General features: G+C 23.5%; 1 protein-coding gene across 1 annotated transcript; it reads left to right on the top strand.

Annotated features, from left to right (window-relative positions):
* Window positions 1–2,302: 2,302 nt before the first annotated feature.
* LOC127279338 (serine/threonine-protein kinase 32A) lies at window positions 2,303–16,578 on the top strand. Its single transcript, XM_051301639.1, has 9 exons — window positions 2,303–2,612; window positions 5,315–5,643; window positions 8,905–8,960; window positions 9,369–9,537; window positions 10,277–10,474; window positions 14,100–14,189; window positions 14,388–14,835; window positions 15,438–15,641; window positions 16,017–16,578. Exons 2-9 carry the CDS (start codon window positions 5,595–5,597, stop codon window positions 16,180–16,182), a joined length of 1,380 nt encoding a protein of 459 aa, XP_051157596.1. The 5' UTR covers window positions 2,303–2,612; window positions 5,315–5,594; the 3' UTR covers window positions 16,183–16,578.
* Window positions 16,579–17,588: the final 1,010 nt, after the last annotated feature.

The raw sequence follows: 17,588 nt of genomic DNA, 5'->3' as shown, positions 1-17,588 counted from the left end.
GGTCATTAATTAATATTACACTCAGTATCGCCACATACTCTGTGAACAAAAAGTACGTTTATTATTGCGAATACGCAAAATAATGGTTTTTTATTTATTTAATGTAATTGATACATCTAATGCATTTGATTAAAATTTTAATAAATAATTTTCGTTTCATATTTTGATTTAAAAAGCTTGATATTCTTGATAATTAAGGTTGGTGCATAATAAAATGGAATTTTTTTTATCTAAAAAAGAATATAATCTAGTTTAATTATTATAATTTCGCAGGTTACAAATTTGAACATAATAATGTTTAATTATGGAAACAATGCGTGTGTTAAAGACTATTCAAGAAGACAATTATATCTGATGGATCAGATTACATTACATACGCGCAAAACATATTTTGAGAAAAATATATGGTAAAAATATTTTTATATATATCACACATGTTCTTTATCAAAACAAAAAATTAATAGTAACATTTTTTTATCTATTCATTATTATATAAGTACTTGAAGGTGTGGCCATTGCAATTTGTTTTCATTTCGTTGAACGTATTCTTGTTCTTTGAAACAATGATGACAGAAATCGTATGTTTTTTTAATTGAGGTCATATAGACATCAAAGAAGAAATTATGGATTTTTCTCGAGAGTTTCAAACATTTTTTAATCTATAGAAAAAAAGTAATGAACGCTTGAAAAATGAGTTTTTTTGTACATTTATTTCATTTTGAAAATAAATGGGAAGAAGCAAGATACATTTTTTTTTTTTTTTTTTTTAAATAAAAAAAGAAGTATTGTTATCAAGCGAGGGAGAAAATATTGTCGTTTTGTTTTGTTTTAAAGTTCAACTTTTACGTATTTTATCCATGTTTTTAAATTCTTAGAAAATACATTTTCAAGAAAAATTGTTAATAATCTCAGTTATAAATAAAAAATTTAAATTATCAATTAATTACATTAAATTAACTATTAGGTAAATTTAATTTTTAATTAATCAATTATTAAAATTAATTAAAAAATTTTATTTTCCGCACTTATTTTATTGATAATTTTGGTGTCATATATCATTAGACTTGAATTATTGTTTGTATTTTTTATAAATAACTTTCTTTCTATTTTAATGCTTAACAATGTTGAATAATAGATTATTGAGTAAAATATCGCTAAACAATCGAATCACTAATACTAACATCAATTGCTATTTACGTGAGTATACGCCTTTTCCATTCAACCGCAAATCCAGTTATTGACAGTATAAATCGAGTCTAACCAACCGATCGACTCCAATATACAAATTCAATTTTAATTCTGTTTGTTTTTTTTTCCTTTAGAAAAAAAATCTTGTAAATTGTTAACACTTTACAGGAATTCAACAAATATATATCATATTGACACGTGTATGTGTACAAAAAGTATTACAATCTTCAAATATATTTACTACATTATTGTATCATTTATATTTGGAGAAAAATAATTTTTTTCTTGAAAGAAAAGGTTTGAATCTTAAAACAACTGATATTTTATATAATTTTTTTTTGCTTCATTAAAATAATTAAATCAATTTTATTTTATCAAAAAGAATTTTTTTTACTTATATAATTAATTTTTAAATTACTATAATGTACATATACGTAAAATGGTATTAATTAAAATAATTCAAATTCAATACTGGCTAATTTCAAAGTAGCAAAGAGATAGAATGTACAAAGGTTCGCTTACAATTCAATTAACACTTTATAGCTGAATTCTTTTACATCAAAAGAAACAAAAATCTATTAATTAGTGTAATGAATTAATTAGTGTAATCATTCTTAATTCTTTAAATTTTTTTAAAAAAAATAATAATAATGATGTTCTATTTATTCGAATTATTTAAATTTTTTCAATTAATGAACTTTTATGAAATTAAATAATAGAAAAATATCAAGTTAATCGTATATCAAAATAAAAAATGAGTAAAATAAAATAAAATTGATGAAATAGAGAAGTTTCATCGCAAAAATTTTCTCCGAGAGTTGATTTTCCAACTTTTATCACAGTTGTTATATTGAAAATGATATTTTTCAAATAAAGAGAAAGTTTTTTATTCGCAGAAAATGAAATTAAAAAATGGCTAAATAGGTAAAAAATGTAAAAAAAAACAGTTCATTAGAAAGAAACAGTAAAAAATAAGTTGCAAAATAAATTATATTAACGCATTATATATACATTTCTGTAACAAAAAAAAAGTTGGTCTTCAGAAGTTAGTAACTTTAGCGCAGACGCTTTAAAGCTGCAAGCTCTAACTTATATAGAATATCTGGCTTTTCTATGTTCAGAACGCGGTATCATACTTCAGTGCGGCTCGCACAGCCGGCAAATGTTCGTCGGTTTATTACGATGCTCTATTTTGTGATATAAACAAAGCACGAGAGAATTTTTATTTTTTAAATGACAGTTAAAAAAATTTGTTTTTCTTCGAATAACAATAACATTTAATAAACTTTACATTATTACTCATTTGATAAATTGAGTAATTTTAAAATTAAAAGTTATTATTTTTTATTTTTTTTTTACACGCATGGTGAAAAGTTTTTTTTTCACAAAAATTGAAATAAAAATAAAACAGTGTGATTTGCAAGGTAAAGGAAATTTTGTAAAATACATAAATGAACTTGAAAACTAAATTAGGAACATATAAGTTTTTAATTCTTGACTTATATTGTTTTGATGCCTCTATATTTATTGAGAATGTTAAATTGTTATTTTTTTTTGTGTTTCAATTTTCTATTAGAAGAAATTTACGAAAAATTGGAAAATTTGACAATTAATTTAAAATGTAATTCTCAGGACGAAATCAATTTCGGAAACTTGTACGATGATCTAGAATCTGAAAACTGGCAAATTGTTATTGAATTCGAGTAACATGATAATAAAGTTTGATTACTTGCGAAACACATTAATATGGACTATTTTATTCATATTCTAATCACCAAAGATAGTTTCAAATCTAAATAGATTTTTAACTTTCAATAAGATAAATTTTCAAAAAAAAATTTTTTTATAGTAGGTATTGTATATATATTTTTTTTAATTAATTTTAATTTGAAATTTATTTTGATTACTTTCCTAGAAAGCTAAAAAGAGAAACTACTTTGATATGCTGTAAAAAAGAATTCAATTTTTTTTTTTAAGTTTATTTTGGTGGAAACGCGTTCATTACAAATGACAACAGCTTATTTCAGAAATGCAAAAACTAGAAACATTCTGTGCTTTATGAGATTCAATTTTTTTATTTTTCCTTTTCATTCTTTTATTTATTTTCACTAAAAACTTTTATTAGTAAACAAGTAAAACTTTCCCTTGTAACTATTTAAAAAAAATCACAATTTTTTATTTTATAATAAATTCTTTGATTCAAATAAAAAAAACTGTTTTTTATGAAATGAATATTGTTACATGTATTTTTCCAATATTCTTTATATTTTAGTTTTATTTTATTATATTTTTATTTAGAGTTTAAATAATCTCAAAAGTTTATTGAAAATTGTTTACAATTAATCTATATTTTATCTTTTAAAAACATTGTCAACATAATATATGTAAACATGAAAGCATAAATTAATTTTGAAAAATTTTATACAAATTTTCGTAGATTCTTTAACAGAGTATTTTAAATTATTCAGAATTGAAAAAAAAGAAATAATTATTTCAAGTTTGTTTTCATGATCAAACAATAGTACATTATTCTGTTGGAAAATGCATTGTGATACTTTTTGCATTGAAATTTAAAACATACTGTGGAGAAAAATGAAAATCCAATTTATTTGTAGGATACAGAAAGTGATTGTGACCAGTGTATGTATGTATGTGTGTGTATGTGCGGTTTCAGAGTAAAAGGAACAGATATTTTAAAAAATTGAATTCTATTGTTCTCTCACGCTATTGTGAGAGTGCGAGCAATTTATTCATTTGTTTTTTTAGACCACTGGAAAAGAGGGAAAGAAAGAATAAAAAAAAAATAGTGTCCAAAATTCGTTTATCCTCACTGTTATTGGAAACATATACGTTCAAGAGGGGAAAAGAAATTTTTAATTTTCTTTATAAATTTTAATTAGAAATAAAATATTTAATCGTCACAAACATACGAAATGATTCAATTAGTAATGAATTTTTTTCTAATTAATTATTATAATAATTATTAGAAAATAATCTCATAAAGTTAAAAAAATGAATTTTGATTGAAATTTGAACTTTAAGTATATTAAATATAGTTCTTTTACAAATCAATCAATACAATCTTTTACAAAAAAAAAGTTTTCAAAAAGATTCAACAAAGAAGAATTACCATCGACAGTATTTTTTTTCTTTTTAAGAAAAAGGTATAGTGTTTTTAAGAGTAAGGGGAGAAAAGGTGTAATTTTAAAAGTTTGATAAATTATTAAAGAATAATGAGTGCTTTTGAAAGGCAATCGATAGAAAGTTACGAAAAGAAAAATTACCAGGTTATTCACATAAAAATAGTTATATTTAAAATTTGTAATTTTGTTTTTAAACATTTTTTAAAATCATTTTTTATTGCATTTTTTAAATTTTATTTTTGTATAAGAAGAGAAATAAAAAATAGAGAATTATACAAAAAATAAGAAAAATACATTTAATATACATAGAATAATTGAATTATCTCCTCCAGTTTATTTGTTGTTAATTAACGATTTAAATTTTGTTAAATTAAACATGTACGATTCCAAGTTAATGTTGATTTATTTGATGAATATTAAGAGATACAATGCGATTAATTATTCATTATTATTTCAATCATTGCTAGCGCAGAAATATAATAAATGAGGTATAAAGTTATTATATATTACTGAGAAATTGGATGAAAATGTTTATAATAAAATTGTTTTCATCATTCATGCTTTTTTTAATTCGCAATTCTTTTATTTTTAATTCAAAAAATTTTTTATTTTTAGGCGCAAAAAAATTTTTTTTTTTTTTGTATAAAATACGAAAAAATTGTAAAAATTTTCTCTCACGCGAGTGACAGAAATTTATTCATTTGTTTTTTTAGACCACTGGAATAGAGGGAGAGAAAGAATAAAAAAAAAAATTGTGTACAAAATTCGTTTATCTTCACTCTTATTGGAAACACACGTGCAAGATTCAATGAATTATTAAATTATTTTGAAAAAAATGTAGATATAATTAGATTTAAAAAATATTTTTTTGCACTTAAATTATAAATTCATGAATTAGTAACTGAGATCTATATTTATAGAAACATGTGTGAAATTGTCTTGTTGAAATTCACGAAAAATGATAATTTACTTTTTTTCCACAGGGAAATGATTCTCGACGGATAACAGACGGAATTATGTATAATAAAAAAGTATAATAAAAAAGCACAATGAACGAAAAAAGAGAAGAGGAATTAAAAGCTCACAGCTTCTGAATGGGATTAGTTGTCTCTTGAAGCGACTTCAACCGTTGAAATGTGTGTTTCCGCAAGTACAAGAGAAAATGTGGAAATTAAGCTACTGGGAGCTCGTAAGGTTGAAAGACAAGGAAATAGGTACCACTTTCGAAAAGCTCGCACTTTATCGTGAAGAGCCATTAGGAAAATGGGTGCAAAGCAATCCGCAAGAAATCTGCCCACTACTGGAGAGGAAGGTAAAAAGTTTCATTTTTTTTTTCTTCTTTTTCTATTCTTTTTGTTCTTCAATCTACAGTAAAACCATCAATCTTTTTGTTGCGTTGAAGATAAAATGCAAATTGTTTTGTATAAATAATAAGTATAATTTCATGTAAAGTAAAAGAAAAATTTACAAAAAATTGAAAATTTCATGGAAATTAATTGTCGACAAATATTTTGTTGTATTTAATTTTTTTTTTAATTTTCTATTAAAGTTTAAAATATTATTATAAAATATTTAGGATCTTAAAATCCTTATTATTTTGATACCTTGTGGTTTTTGTGTAAAATATTTTACAAAATATTTTATCTGGATTACCCAATATATATATATATATATTATATGAGATTTCTGAAATTCACGGAGAAAAATAGGATGTCATTTTAACTATTTAGAAGGTTAAACAAAACTATTTGAGCTTAAACTATATATAAAACCCCTGTAAATAGTATAACATTTCAACCATGTATATAGATATAGTTAAAAAAAAAAGTTAATTTTTTTCAGTGGTAAAATTAAATTATGGACAGATAAGTTATTTGACTCATAATTCGAGGGATGACATCAAATTAAAAATATTCACGTACCTTAATTTGAAATTTATTTTTAGAAAATTAATTAAATTAAGGAAGAATGAGACAAATATTTATTTGTAAAAAAAAAGTTTGAGAGTACATTTTTGGTTTTCTAAGCACAATTCAATTTTTTAAAAAGGACTATAAAACTTTTAATTTGAATAAAAATTAAATAATTCACTATTTTCTATTTAATACATTAACTTTAACTTTAAAACAATTTTTTGTGAATTAAAATATTAATAATATTTGATCGATAATTAAGGGAATAAATATATTCCCTGAGTCAAATTTTTTTTTTAATATTGTACAAAATTAATTTTGAAAAGTTTTACAAAAATTAATAAATTTTTAATTAATGAAATTTTTTGAAATTACCTATTAAATATAAAAATATCATTTTATTGATCAGTTCAAAGTTTGTAATAAAAAAGTGAAACATGTAATTATTGTTTCTTGTAATTTTCTATATAAAATTATTTTCTCCATGCTTGTGTTCAAAGCAAACATATACATTACTATTTTCACTGATAGATTTTATCGTGAATGGAAAAGATTTAAATTCTTTACACTATCCTCTTATTTTTAATTTACTTCAAAGCCTTGATGGGATTCTTGTTCCGACGCAAGAAATTCTTAAAAGGAAACGAAATTGAGGCTTTAAACTTTTAAATAGAATTCCAATATTAACCGTGTGTCTATCAAGAAGAGTGGTTTAATGATTTTTTTTTCTTTAGAAAGTGATCGTTGTCCTTTTTTTCTATACATAAAAATTCAAATTCGCAGTACTTTTTTTTGCCCTATAAATTCAATGGGGTAATTTAATGTAAAAATATCGTTCCCTATTGAAAATTCCCACATAGAATTCATGGATTATTACCAAATTTTATGATTTTCTATATAATATTTTTTTCTGATTTATTTTCATACAAATCGAAAATAATAACAATAAATTACCTTTATTAAATCGTTGCTTTATGTTTAATTTTGCTCTCTCAAATTATTTTACGAATAAATTTTTCCTCTTTTATATTTTTCCTGAATATAATAAAGTAATTTTTTAAAAATAAACATTTAATTATTCTCTGATTAAAAATTTAATAAATTAATGAAAAATAAAATATTGTTATATTTTATTTTAATGTACTAAATTTTGATAATTTATAAAATACAATTTAAATTAGAATCACAAAATGTGAATAATAGTCGTCAAAATTACGTAACGAAATTTCAGGACTTGAATTAAATTTAACACATATACGAAATATACTATATTGTTGCCAATTTCCCACGATCAGAATAAATTACATTAATATTAGAATGCTAACTGCATTAATGTCAGGCTAAAAGCTTCCAAGGGATCAAATGATATTAAATCGTAAACTACATAAGCTTTTAATACTCTTCAACTCGTGTATAAAGTTCATGATGTTTATTATTAATATAATGAAAAACTACAAATATATAGAATCTATATTAAAGAGTTTTTTTATGAAAAATTTTAAGAATATTTATATCAGAAAAATGTATTAAGTAAAATTTACAATTGACTTTATGAAAAAGAGAAACTAAAGAATTATAAAATAATTATAAGACTAACAATAAATTTTGTGAAAAAAAAATAAAGTTCCCTTTTTTACGATATAAAAAAAAGAATGTTAAACTTGTTGTGAAACTTGTTTACCAAAAAAGCATAAAATAATTTAGAGAGCTTTATTCCCTGCTGTGTGTAACATAATTTGCTCAAGTCACGTATTTTCTTTCGTATATATATATATATTATTCTTTTCTACTGAGTGTACAAGGCATAAAAGAAAAGTTTTTATCTTATTACAGTGAGCATCACTATGTTGACTCATAAAACCGTTTCAGACAAGGCGATTTTCTTCTAATATCATTCCATTATATTTCGACCAAACTCGTTGTCGACTAATTTTTAAAAATTATCAAACTTTAGAGGAAATTTTTTTTTAGTTTTTAGAATACAAAATAAAAATTAAAAACAATTTAAAATTTTTATTATTTCATGTAAAATATGCATTTTTAGGAAGATAATAAAAATATAACAAAAATTTTAACAAAATTCTTTACATTTTATATTTCTTATTAAATTTTTTTTTCTTATCAAATATCTCACAATATTTGATAACTGAAATTTTGAAATTGAAAATTTTTTAATAGTTATGGAATTTAAATTTTATTTTACTCTGATGTAAAATGTGAATTTTATTAAAAACTGAAGGAGAACTAAAATTGCAAATCGCAAATAGATTCAAAAAAAAAATAAAATGAAAATAAGAGGAAATTTATGATTTCTTTTAATTATAAATTATAGTTATAAAAAAAAGTTATTTATCTCGGTTTACATATATGTTGAGTGAATGGAACGTAATAATGGGAAGTGAAAAATATTGGTAAAGTAAACCGTAAAAATGGGAATTTACGACGAAAGAGCATTATTGAAAATGTCTTGTTCGAGAAAATTCACAAAAATGTCATTTCTATATGTTATTTTCTGTTTCCCGCAAAATCGATACTATTTCTAACATTCTATCAGAAATCTGTATAAAGAATGATCGAAGCAGGTCAAACAATTCCTGAAAATGAAATTTAAATGTCGATTTAATGTGAAGAAACAACAATAAATTCTATTTTGCTTGCAGTGAATTTCGATCATTTCAAAATACTCAGAGCCATTGGAAAAGGGAGTTTCGGAAAAGTAAGTTTCTTCTGCGAATTTTCTCCAATTTTGAGGAAAATTAAGATTTGAAAATTTATTCCTTGTATATTTAATACAAAATTTTAATTGTACTTATTTTTATTTATAAATTAAAGTTTTATGAATTTTTAATATTAATTAATTGTTTAAATAGTTAAATTAATTTACAATTGATGAAATATTTTAGTTTTCATTTATTTCATTAATTAAAAAAAGTATTCTGAAACTTATTTAAAATTCAATTAATCTTTTTAAATAATGGTTTCGTTTCTTGGTCTCAAATTTATTTTTCAGTCTTGAAGCACGGTTTTAATTAATATAGAAGCGTCGAATTTTTTCTAATTTACTAACGAGATTGTTATAAAATCAAAAAAAAAAGTGACAATTTGCTTATTTTCTTTATTCAAGGTTTGTATCGTGAAGAAGAAAGATCGCACAGGAAATATGTATGCCATGAAGTACGTTCACAAGTGGGAATGTGCCGAAAGGGGTGCCTTGACTAACGTTGCCAGAGAAGTGGAGATCCTTTCGAAACTTGAACATCCTTTTTTAGTGAATCTGTGGTTCAGTTTTCAAGGTTCGTTTAAATACTTGCTTTTATTATATTACATAAAAAATTCTCCTTTTTTTTTTGAAAAAAGAAAAAAATGTTTTTTAATTAATATTTTTTTTACGAATTTTCATGCTTCAACAAACCTTTTTTTCTGTTACCTCTTTTTTAAGAATATTAATTTCATGTAAAAGAAGAGTCCACAAAGAGAAACACGAGAGATTCATAATTCTTTCTATATAAAAAGAAAAACGAGATGAGAAAACGCTCTTTAATTTTTTCCCTGGCGTGTTGCAAAATATTTAACATCATATTTTCATCTATAAAACAAAAATTTTTTTTCTCCAAGGAAAAGAATATTTCAAGGGCTTTAACTTATGTCTGCAGTAAAAGTCTTTTTGAAAATATTAAAGAATCTTTTTTTTAATAAAAAACGTTACTTTTTTAGTTTTAATTACCTCTTATTTTATAATTATATTTTTTTTACGTGAAGAAGCAAAATAAAAAAGTATTTTCTAAAATTATGGTAGAAGAAGCTGAAATACATAAATAAAAAGTGTCAACAAATTTCAATTAAATTACTTTTATTTTAATTTGAATTATATTTATTTTTGTATTTAAGTTTTCGATTAAATATAGGAGAATTAGAAAATTTTTATTAAATATGGAAAACTTGAAGAATTTTTTTTTATACTCTCACTTAAGTGAGATACAAGAAGCAAATTAACGAGATTATTTAATTTACATGTAAAATTACTCTTACTAGATGAAGAAGATTTATTCATGGTGTCCGACCTACTTTTGGGTGGAGATCTAAGATATCACATACAACAAGTAGTAAAATTTAGTGAAGACAGCATCGTTCTATTCGTCGCTGAGATTGCCCTGGCTCTCGACTATCTACAAAATCACAAAATTATCCACAGGGATATAAAACCTGATAACATTGTCTTGGATGAGGACGGTAAGACTTTTTGAATAATTTAGCTAAAAAATAAATTTTTAATCCTTTCAGTTTCCTTTTAGAAGAAAAAATTCAGTCAATTTAAATTAAAAAATAAAACTATAATGCAATTAAAATTTTTTTTTTCTTCTTTAAAAAAAAAAAAATTATTCTGATAATTTTAAATTGAAAAATTTTTTCAAAAATAAACACTTTCAAATTTAGAGACTATTTTACTGCTTATTTCCTACAATAGCCATTTTATGGCAAGACTCGTACGACCTATAAAAGTCAAAGACGCTATTTCATTAAGAATTTATTCTTTGACGCAAATATAAAAGAAGCTCTATGTTAGCACATGTTTTCAAATGTTTTCTCAATCATGAAAAATCTAACTGTTTTTAAAAAATTCTTTTCTCACATTACAATTTTACATTTTTTCTACCAAAAAAAACTAAAACTGCTGTTTAAAAAAAAAAATTTCTTAATTGTATAAAAATTACTATAGAAAAGAAAAAAGATGTAACAAAATATTTTCTCTATGGGGAAGCCAAAAAAGAAAATAAATTAAAAAGAAAAACAAATTTATAATAGGAAAAAATAAGGAAATAAAAGAAGAGAAGAAGAAAGTAAAATAAAGAATGAAAACAGTACTTATACGTAAATTGCATATGTTTAAACAAGTTTTCCTGTTTATTCCCATATTTATAAAAAATATAATAATAGAAAGAGAAAAATAATTATGAGAAAAATGGGAAATACCAGAGAGGGTAGAAATCGACTGACAAAGTTCAACAGGGGTTTCGAAGCCACAAAGGATCTATATTATAGTTCACTGTGGTTTTGCAGAGCGAATTCATTTTCTACCTCGAACCAACTCTCGTTTATAAATGCATTTTTTATGATGGTTTAAACATAGCAATCTCAATGGACCAGCTGTTATACTCGATTACACGTCTTTCAACTTAAAAAAGATCAAAATTTCCATCCAAATACATTTTCAATTCTCTTTCATAAAGAATTTTTATCATAATACGTTTTTTTTTTTTTTTTTTTTTTTGTTTTATTTCAGTCGAAAAATTCGTTTTCGAATAATTTATAAAAGAAAAAAATTTTATGTGTTTTTACAGGATATAATATATAATTTTATTTTGAGTAAATAATAGAAAGATTTTATTTTGAAAATAAATTAATAAAGTTTAAATCAGACTATAAGGTCAATTCTACGGGAAATTTATCTATGAGCTTTTAAATTCGGATAAATATATATTTTTTCGTTCTTCACAGAAAATAATGGTATACGTATTTTTTTTATTTTTATGTAAGTGCCCAATTTTCGAGTTCTGAATTTTTTTAAATCTGGGGTTTTCGAGGGTTTTTAAAAGTAGACCTATTTATTCAATAACATCTAACTAAAAAATTATTGAACTTGAGAGTGACTTTTTTTTTATTTTTACATATTTTTTGAAAAATCTTAGTACTTTCAGATATGTAAAAATAAAAAAAAAGTAAAAAATAATTTATTTTGATATTGAAAAAGAAAAAAAAGAAAAAAATATTTTAAACAAAAAAGATCATCCTGCTCTACTTTTAAAAAACCTTGAAAATCTCAGATTTTTAAAAATTCATAACTCAAACTTTTGGACACTTATAAAAAAATAAAAAAAATACGTATACTATTTTTTCTGTAAAGAACGAAAAAAAAAATATTTATTCGTATTTTCAAATTAAAAACAAAACATTTTCAATTTTGGCAAACAAATTTTAAATATATTAAAAATTAACTTATATTATGAATTTATTAACTACATAATTCAATTATTTTCATATTTATTTATTAAAAGATTTAAAAAAAACAATATACCCGCTTCTGTTTTTCGATAATAATTGAAAGCGGATATGAAAATTTTGTTCAAATGAAATGTTCTAGAATAAAAAAATCTTTTATTGAGTAAAAATATTTTATGAAACGAAATATGTTTTTAAATAAAGGGCAAATGCAGTATAAAATATTGCTTGAAACCAAAAATTATTTTTAAAATAAAAAGAAAAAAATGGCAAATGCAATAAAGAACAAACTTTTTTTTAATTATAAAAGAAATTTTCTTGAGTGCGCTAAAACTTTTTTCCAAATCTATTATAAGAAAAGAAAAGAAGGCTTTAAAGTCGAAAAGATTTTTAATTCACGGTAAAAAATGTTTTTCAACCATATATGGATATTAATTCTTAGTGGATCTTCTTTCCAGCTTGATTCTGATAATAGATAGCTAAATTTTCATAATGGCTGGAAGCTTCAGGCTATTTGACGCTGGAAATTGCCTTTGAATTATTTAAAATTTTCTCTTCCGGTCCTACACGTTATTATGTAGATGTTTACGTTTCAAGTAGCCAAATATTTTCCTTCCCAAAAATGATTTATAGTATTGTAAGAGATGCCTATATAATATGCGCATCAAATTTGCGCAACTAAAACTTTTCTATTGTATCAGGTTTACATCACAAATTGTTGTTGAAAACAATAAGAATATATTTTTTAATTAAAAATCTTAACCATTTAATTTCTAAATTAAAAAATATTTAAAATTTAATTTTTAATTAAAACCAATTTTGAAAAATTAAATAAAAAAAATATAATTATTATGTTATATAATTAATTACCTAAATATTTTTTTTTTTAAATTAAAAAAAAATCAGGCAGGTGAGAATTTTTAATTAACGTCAAAAAAATGTCTCACACTCTTAATATTCAATATCCTGACAAAAATTTAATACACTATAAAACGATGTTTATGTAAAATAAAGTTTCGATGAAAAATTCAATTTATGGAAAATGACTTTTCCCAACTTGAGGACAAATTTCTATCAATTTCCGAAAAAGATATATGTATATATGTAACAAACGATCAATGGCAAATATCCAAATGCACATTTCACTTAGATTATTCTGACAGTTGGAAATGATCTTTATGAGGAAATAAATGGAAGGTTGAATTTCAAAATAAAAATGGAAAGTCGCCAGACAGCGATGGTCTCTGAAAAGAAAATCACTCAACATGTCAACATTTAAAATTCCACCAAGAAACTTTTCTCTTTAAGAAATTGTAATCAGACTTTGCGACTTAAATCCAATCATACATAGTGACGTGAAAATACATTTTTCATCAGATTTTATTAAACAAAAAAAAAAAAAGAAAAAACGCGACTGACTCAATTTGATAAAAAGTTTTGTTTTTACACTAAACTTCCACTTTTAGTTTTTAGTTAAAATTCAACTTTTTCAATATTTTAAAATACGATTGAATAAAGTTTTCCCAGAAATTGATGAATATTACATAATTGAAATCTGTAATTTTACAAAGGCAAAAGAGATATTTGCAATAAACACTTTTGAAAAGCGAACATACTAAATTTACAATTACATTAATACAGTATTTAATTACTGGCAGTAAACTAATTTATTAACAGTAATCCAATATTCTTCGAAAATTTATAATGCTAATTTTGATATATGCATTGGATGATAAATTATTTGAATTATTAAATCAACTTTCATAAAAATTAAAATAATATTACAAATATATTTAATTTAATTTCATAAAAATCCTGTTTAGAAAGATTTATATTAAGAAAATAATTACTTTTCAAGGACATGCTCATGTGGCGGATTTTAATATCGCCACGAAATTAGAAGATGGACAATTGGCAACTTCGATGTCAGGAACAAAACCTTATATGGGTAAAGATTCTTTTCTTTTATTTCTAAATTATCAAATTTAAATTTTTCAAATGCAATTTTTATCAATTTATTCACACGTTTTCCATAAAAAAAAATTTTTATTTGTGAAAATAATTTTTTTATTTGCCAAACAAATTTTGTTGTATAATTAGAAAAAATAATTAATGTGACATTTTCATTTCTATAAATATTATTTAGCTCCGGAAATTTATATGTGCTCATGTGATGAATCGGGAGTTATGGGTTATGGTTATGCCGTGGATTGGTGGAGTTTGGGAGTTTTGGCATGGGAAACCTTAGCGGGAAATCGACCATACGCAGTTCATGCAGCAACATCACACCGTGAAGCCTTAGAAATTCTACAGGATGAAAGACAACCGCCGGAGCAATGGAGCTCATTAATTCGTGAATTATTGGATCGACTATTAACATTGGCACCTGGCGCCCGTGTGTCAACTCTCAAAGAACTCAAGTACATTACCATCATGAGCGAATTGGATTTCGATATGGTATTGAGTAAGAAAATGAAACCTGCATTCACACCACCCAAGGATCACTTGAATTGTGATCCAACACATGAACTTGAAGAGATGATTATTGAGGAGAGGCCACTTCACAAAAAGAAAAAACGTCTAGCCAAACAAAGGCGAGTATGCAGTTATTTCTATATATTACTCGAGATTCTTTAAATAGAGTTCATTTTTTCGCATTAAATCTTTAATTTAATAAACTATATATATTATTTTCAAATTAAAAATTGTTTTTGTTTTTTAAAAATAATAGAATTTTTCTCACGATTTGTTTAATGATAAAAAAATATATAATTTTAATTAGTTGAGAATTTTTAAATATTTAGATCAAAAAACAAAATTATTAAATTGAAAATTAAAGCATAATAGGGTAAGTGCCTCAATTACGGCGCGTTTTAAAAAATAACTATTATTACTATTATATTTGATATAACTGTTGCAAAATGATTTAAAAAAAATATTTTAATCTTTTTTTGATACAATTACTAATAAATTTAACTTAATTAATTTAACTAATAAATTTTTACAATAAAAATGTATAATTTTTTACTTCAAAGATTTCGTGACTATAATCGCACCGTAACTGGCACATTTACTCTAATTTAAAAAAAAAAAAAAAGAAAACAGAAAAGTTCACTAAACATTTTGACTGTTTGGTGAACTGAGAAAACCAAGCGATAGATTATAATTTTTCCAGATGATCTTGCATATAATTCAGATCGCTCGAGGTGAAATCTCTGACTCAAGATGTCCTGGCAGCAGAAAAGGGTCCAGTTCAAGAATACAGGAAGCTGGCATGCATACCAGAGTATCTCAATTTCAATCGTGAATGGGAATTAGACAAGCGCGAAAGAGAAAGGAAGGAGAAGCAATGGGAAGAGGAGCTCAATACTGCTATGAGGAGTGCTGACCAAAGATTGAGGTAAACAATACAAAATAATTCAAATTCTCTACAAATTAATATCTTCACTTGTCTTATTAAAAAAAAAATGAAATTTTACCGAAAAATTGACAAACTTTCAGAATAATAGATTTTTAATAAACAAATTTTGATCAAGTGGAAGTTATATTTTTTTATTTGAAAAATGTATTTTTTTTTGTTGCGTTTACAAAAAAAAAATTTAGTGTCATCTCAATTTTTCTTTCATATATAAGGGGTGTGAAATGATCTATTAAAATAGATTCAATTATTACACAAATTCAAGGCCTTGAAAATAGAAACTCTATAAAATGTTTATTTTATAGAACGCTTTTCAAATGAAAATGCTCTTTCAATTTATATTTTCAATTTTTTTAGGCTAAAGCAACAATCGTTTTCAAAGACTGCCAATCGCTTGAATATATCGAATGCGAATGTGAAAGCGCGAATTAACGCATCTCCACTACAAAATCGACGTAAGAGTGCGACGACGTCGTCGGATATTGATTATATTGATGCCAGTCCAGAACCTTCGACATCGTAATTCGTAAATGACACCCTTTTCTTTCACATAAAGAAAAAGATCCAGAGAAAATTATAAACCCTTTTCATCGAGAACTTATATAGAGAATATTCCCTCCCCCCATTAGCAGTACCATTTATAATGAAACATTCTAAAAATATTATCTTTTACTTTTTTCCTACTTTTATAAAAACTTTCATTTGAATTTCATTATTTCTTTATTTCTATTTCAATAAAAAAAAAAAAATCGTTTCAAACAAAATCTTCAAACGCCAAATTTAACGTTTTGATCCAAAAATACTATTATATATTTTTTAATTTTAATATTTTAATATTATGTTTAGTAAAATTTTATTATTTATTTACCACATAATTAACTATGTGATTAACTATAAACTGAATGAATAGTTTCTAAGTATTAAGTATCGTGTTTTAAGAGATTTTACAAAAAAATATTAAAGTTTTTCAACGTCTAGAATAAGAAATTTCAAAAAAAAAAAATATTTCGAATATTATTCTTTTTTTTTATTGGAAAATATTCAAGTGATTTTCCTTAAATTAAAGATTTAGAGGGACAATTAGTTGAGGGTAAAAATTCTTTAAATATTACTTCGTAAAAGTCATTTTACATGAATATTTAATTATTTCGAGATAATAAATTTATGTATGTAAGAATACGATTGGGTGAAAATTTCTCAAAAAAAAAAACAAAGTTGATTTGTGATCTTACCGATTATCAAATTTTTAATTAGATTTTTTTAAACTTAAAAATCTTTAAGACATTTTAATGGTTTTTTTTTATTTCTTTATTTACTCTTTCTGATTAAAGTAGGGTTCGAGACGATTTACCAAACAAAAAGAAATAAAAATTTAATTTATTTTTTCAATCAAAAGCACTCTTAAGATTTTTTTTTAAATATTTCATATTTTTATCTTTTCTTGTAATAAAGAAAAAAAGTTTTTTTTATGAAGATCTTAAAAATAACCGAGATAGTCTTGTGTGGTGCGTCCAAAAACTTGCGCCACGAAACTAAAAATACGATTTAGGTAGGTTTCTCGATTATTTTTAAGGTCTCCATAACAAAATTTTTTTCTTCAATTAAAAAAAATATAAGGACACGATACATGAACAAAATTTTAATTAAATGATTAATTGATATTCAATTTCGAAAAAAATATATACAACTCAAAGTATGATGCCCGGTTAAGTCTACAATTTTAAAAATCAATGGAACTTCGATGTATTTTAATTTTTTTGAGAAATGTTTGTTCCGATAAAAAAATAAATAATAAATAAAGTTACTGCTTTTATATAACTTTTATATCAATTTTAATCTAAAGAAATATGTATAGATATAAAATGATGTAAGCTTTTAGCTTTTCAAATAAAACGTAGAAATGTTTTAAAAATTCGGCAACAATTGCAA

The sequence above is a fragment of the Leptopilina boulardi genome, unplaced genomic scaffold, assembly GCF_019393585.1.
Source record: "Leptopilina boulardi isolate dan_hultmark-lab unplaced genomic scaffold, ZJU_Lbou_2.1 LbouV2_216, whole genome shotgun sequence".
NCBI classification, from domain to species: domain Eukaryota; kingdom Metazoa; phylum Arthropoda; class Insecta; order Hymenoptera; family Figitidae; genus Leptopilina; species Leptopilina boulardi.
Note: the sequence above shows the minus strand (reverse complement) of the source record. Positions and strands in the feature narration are given on the sequence as shown.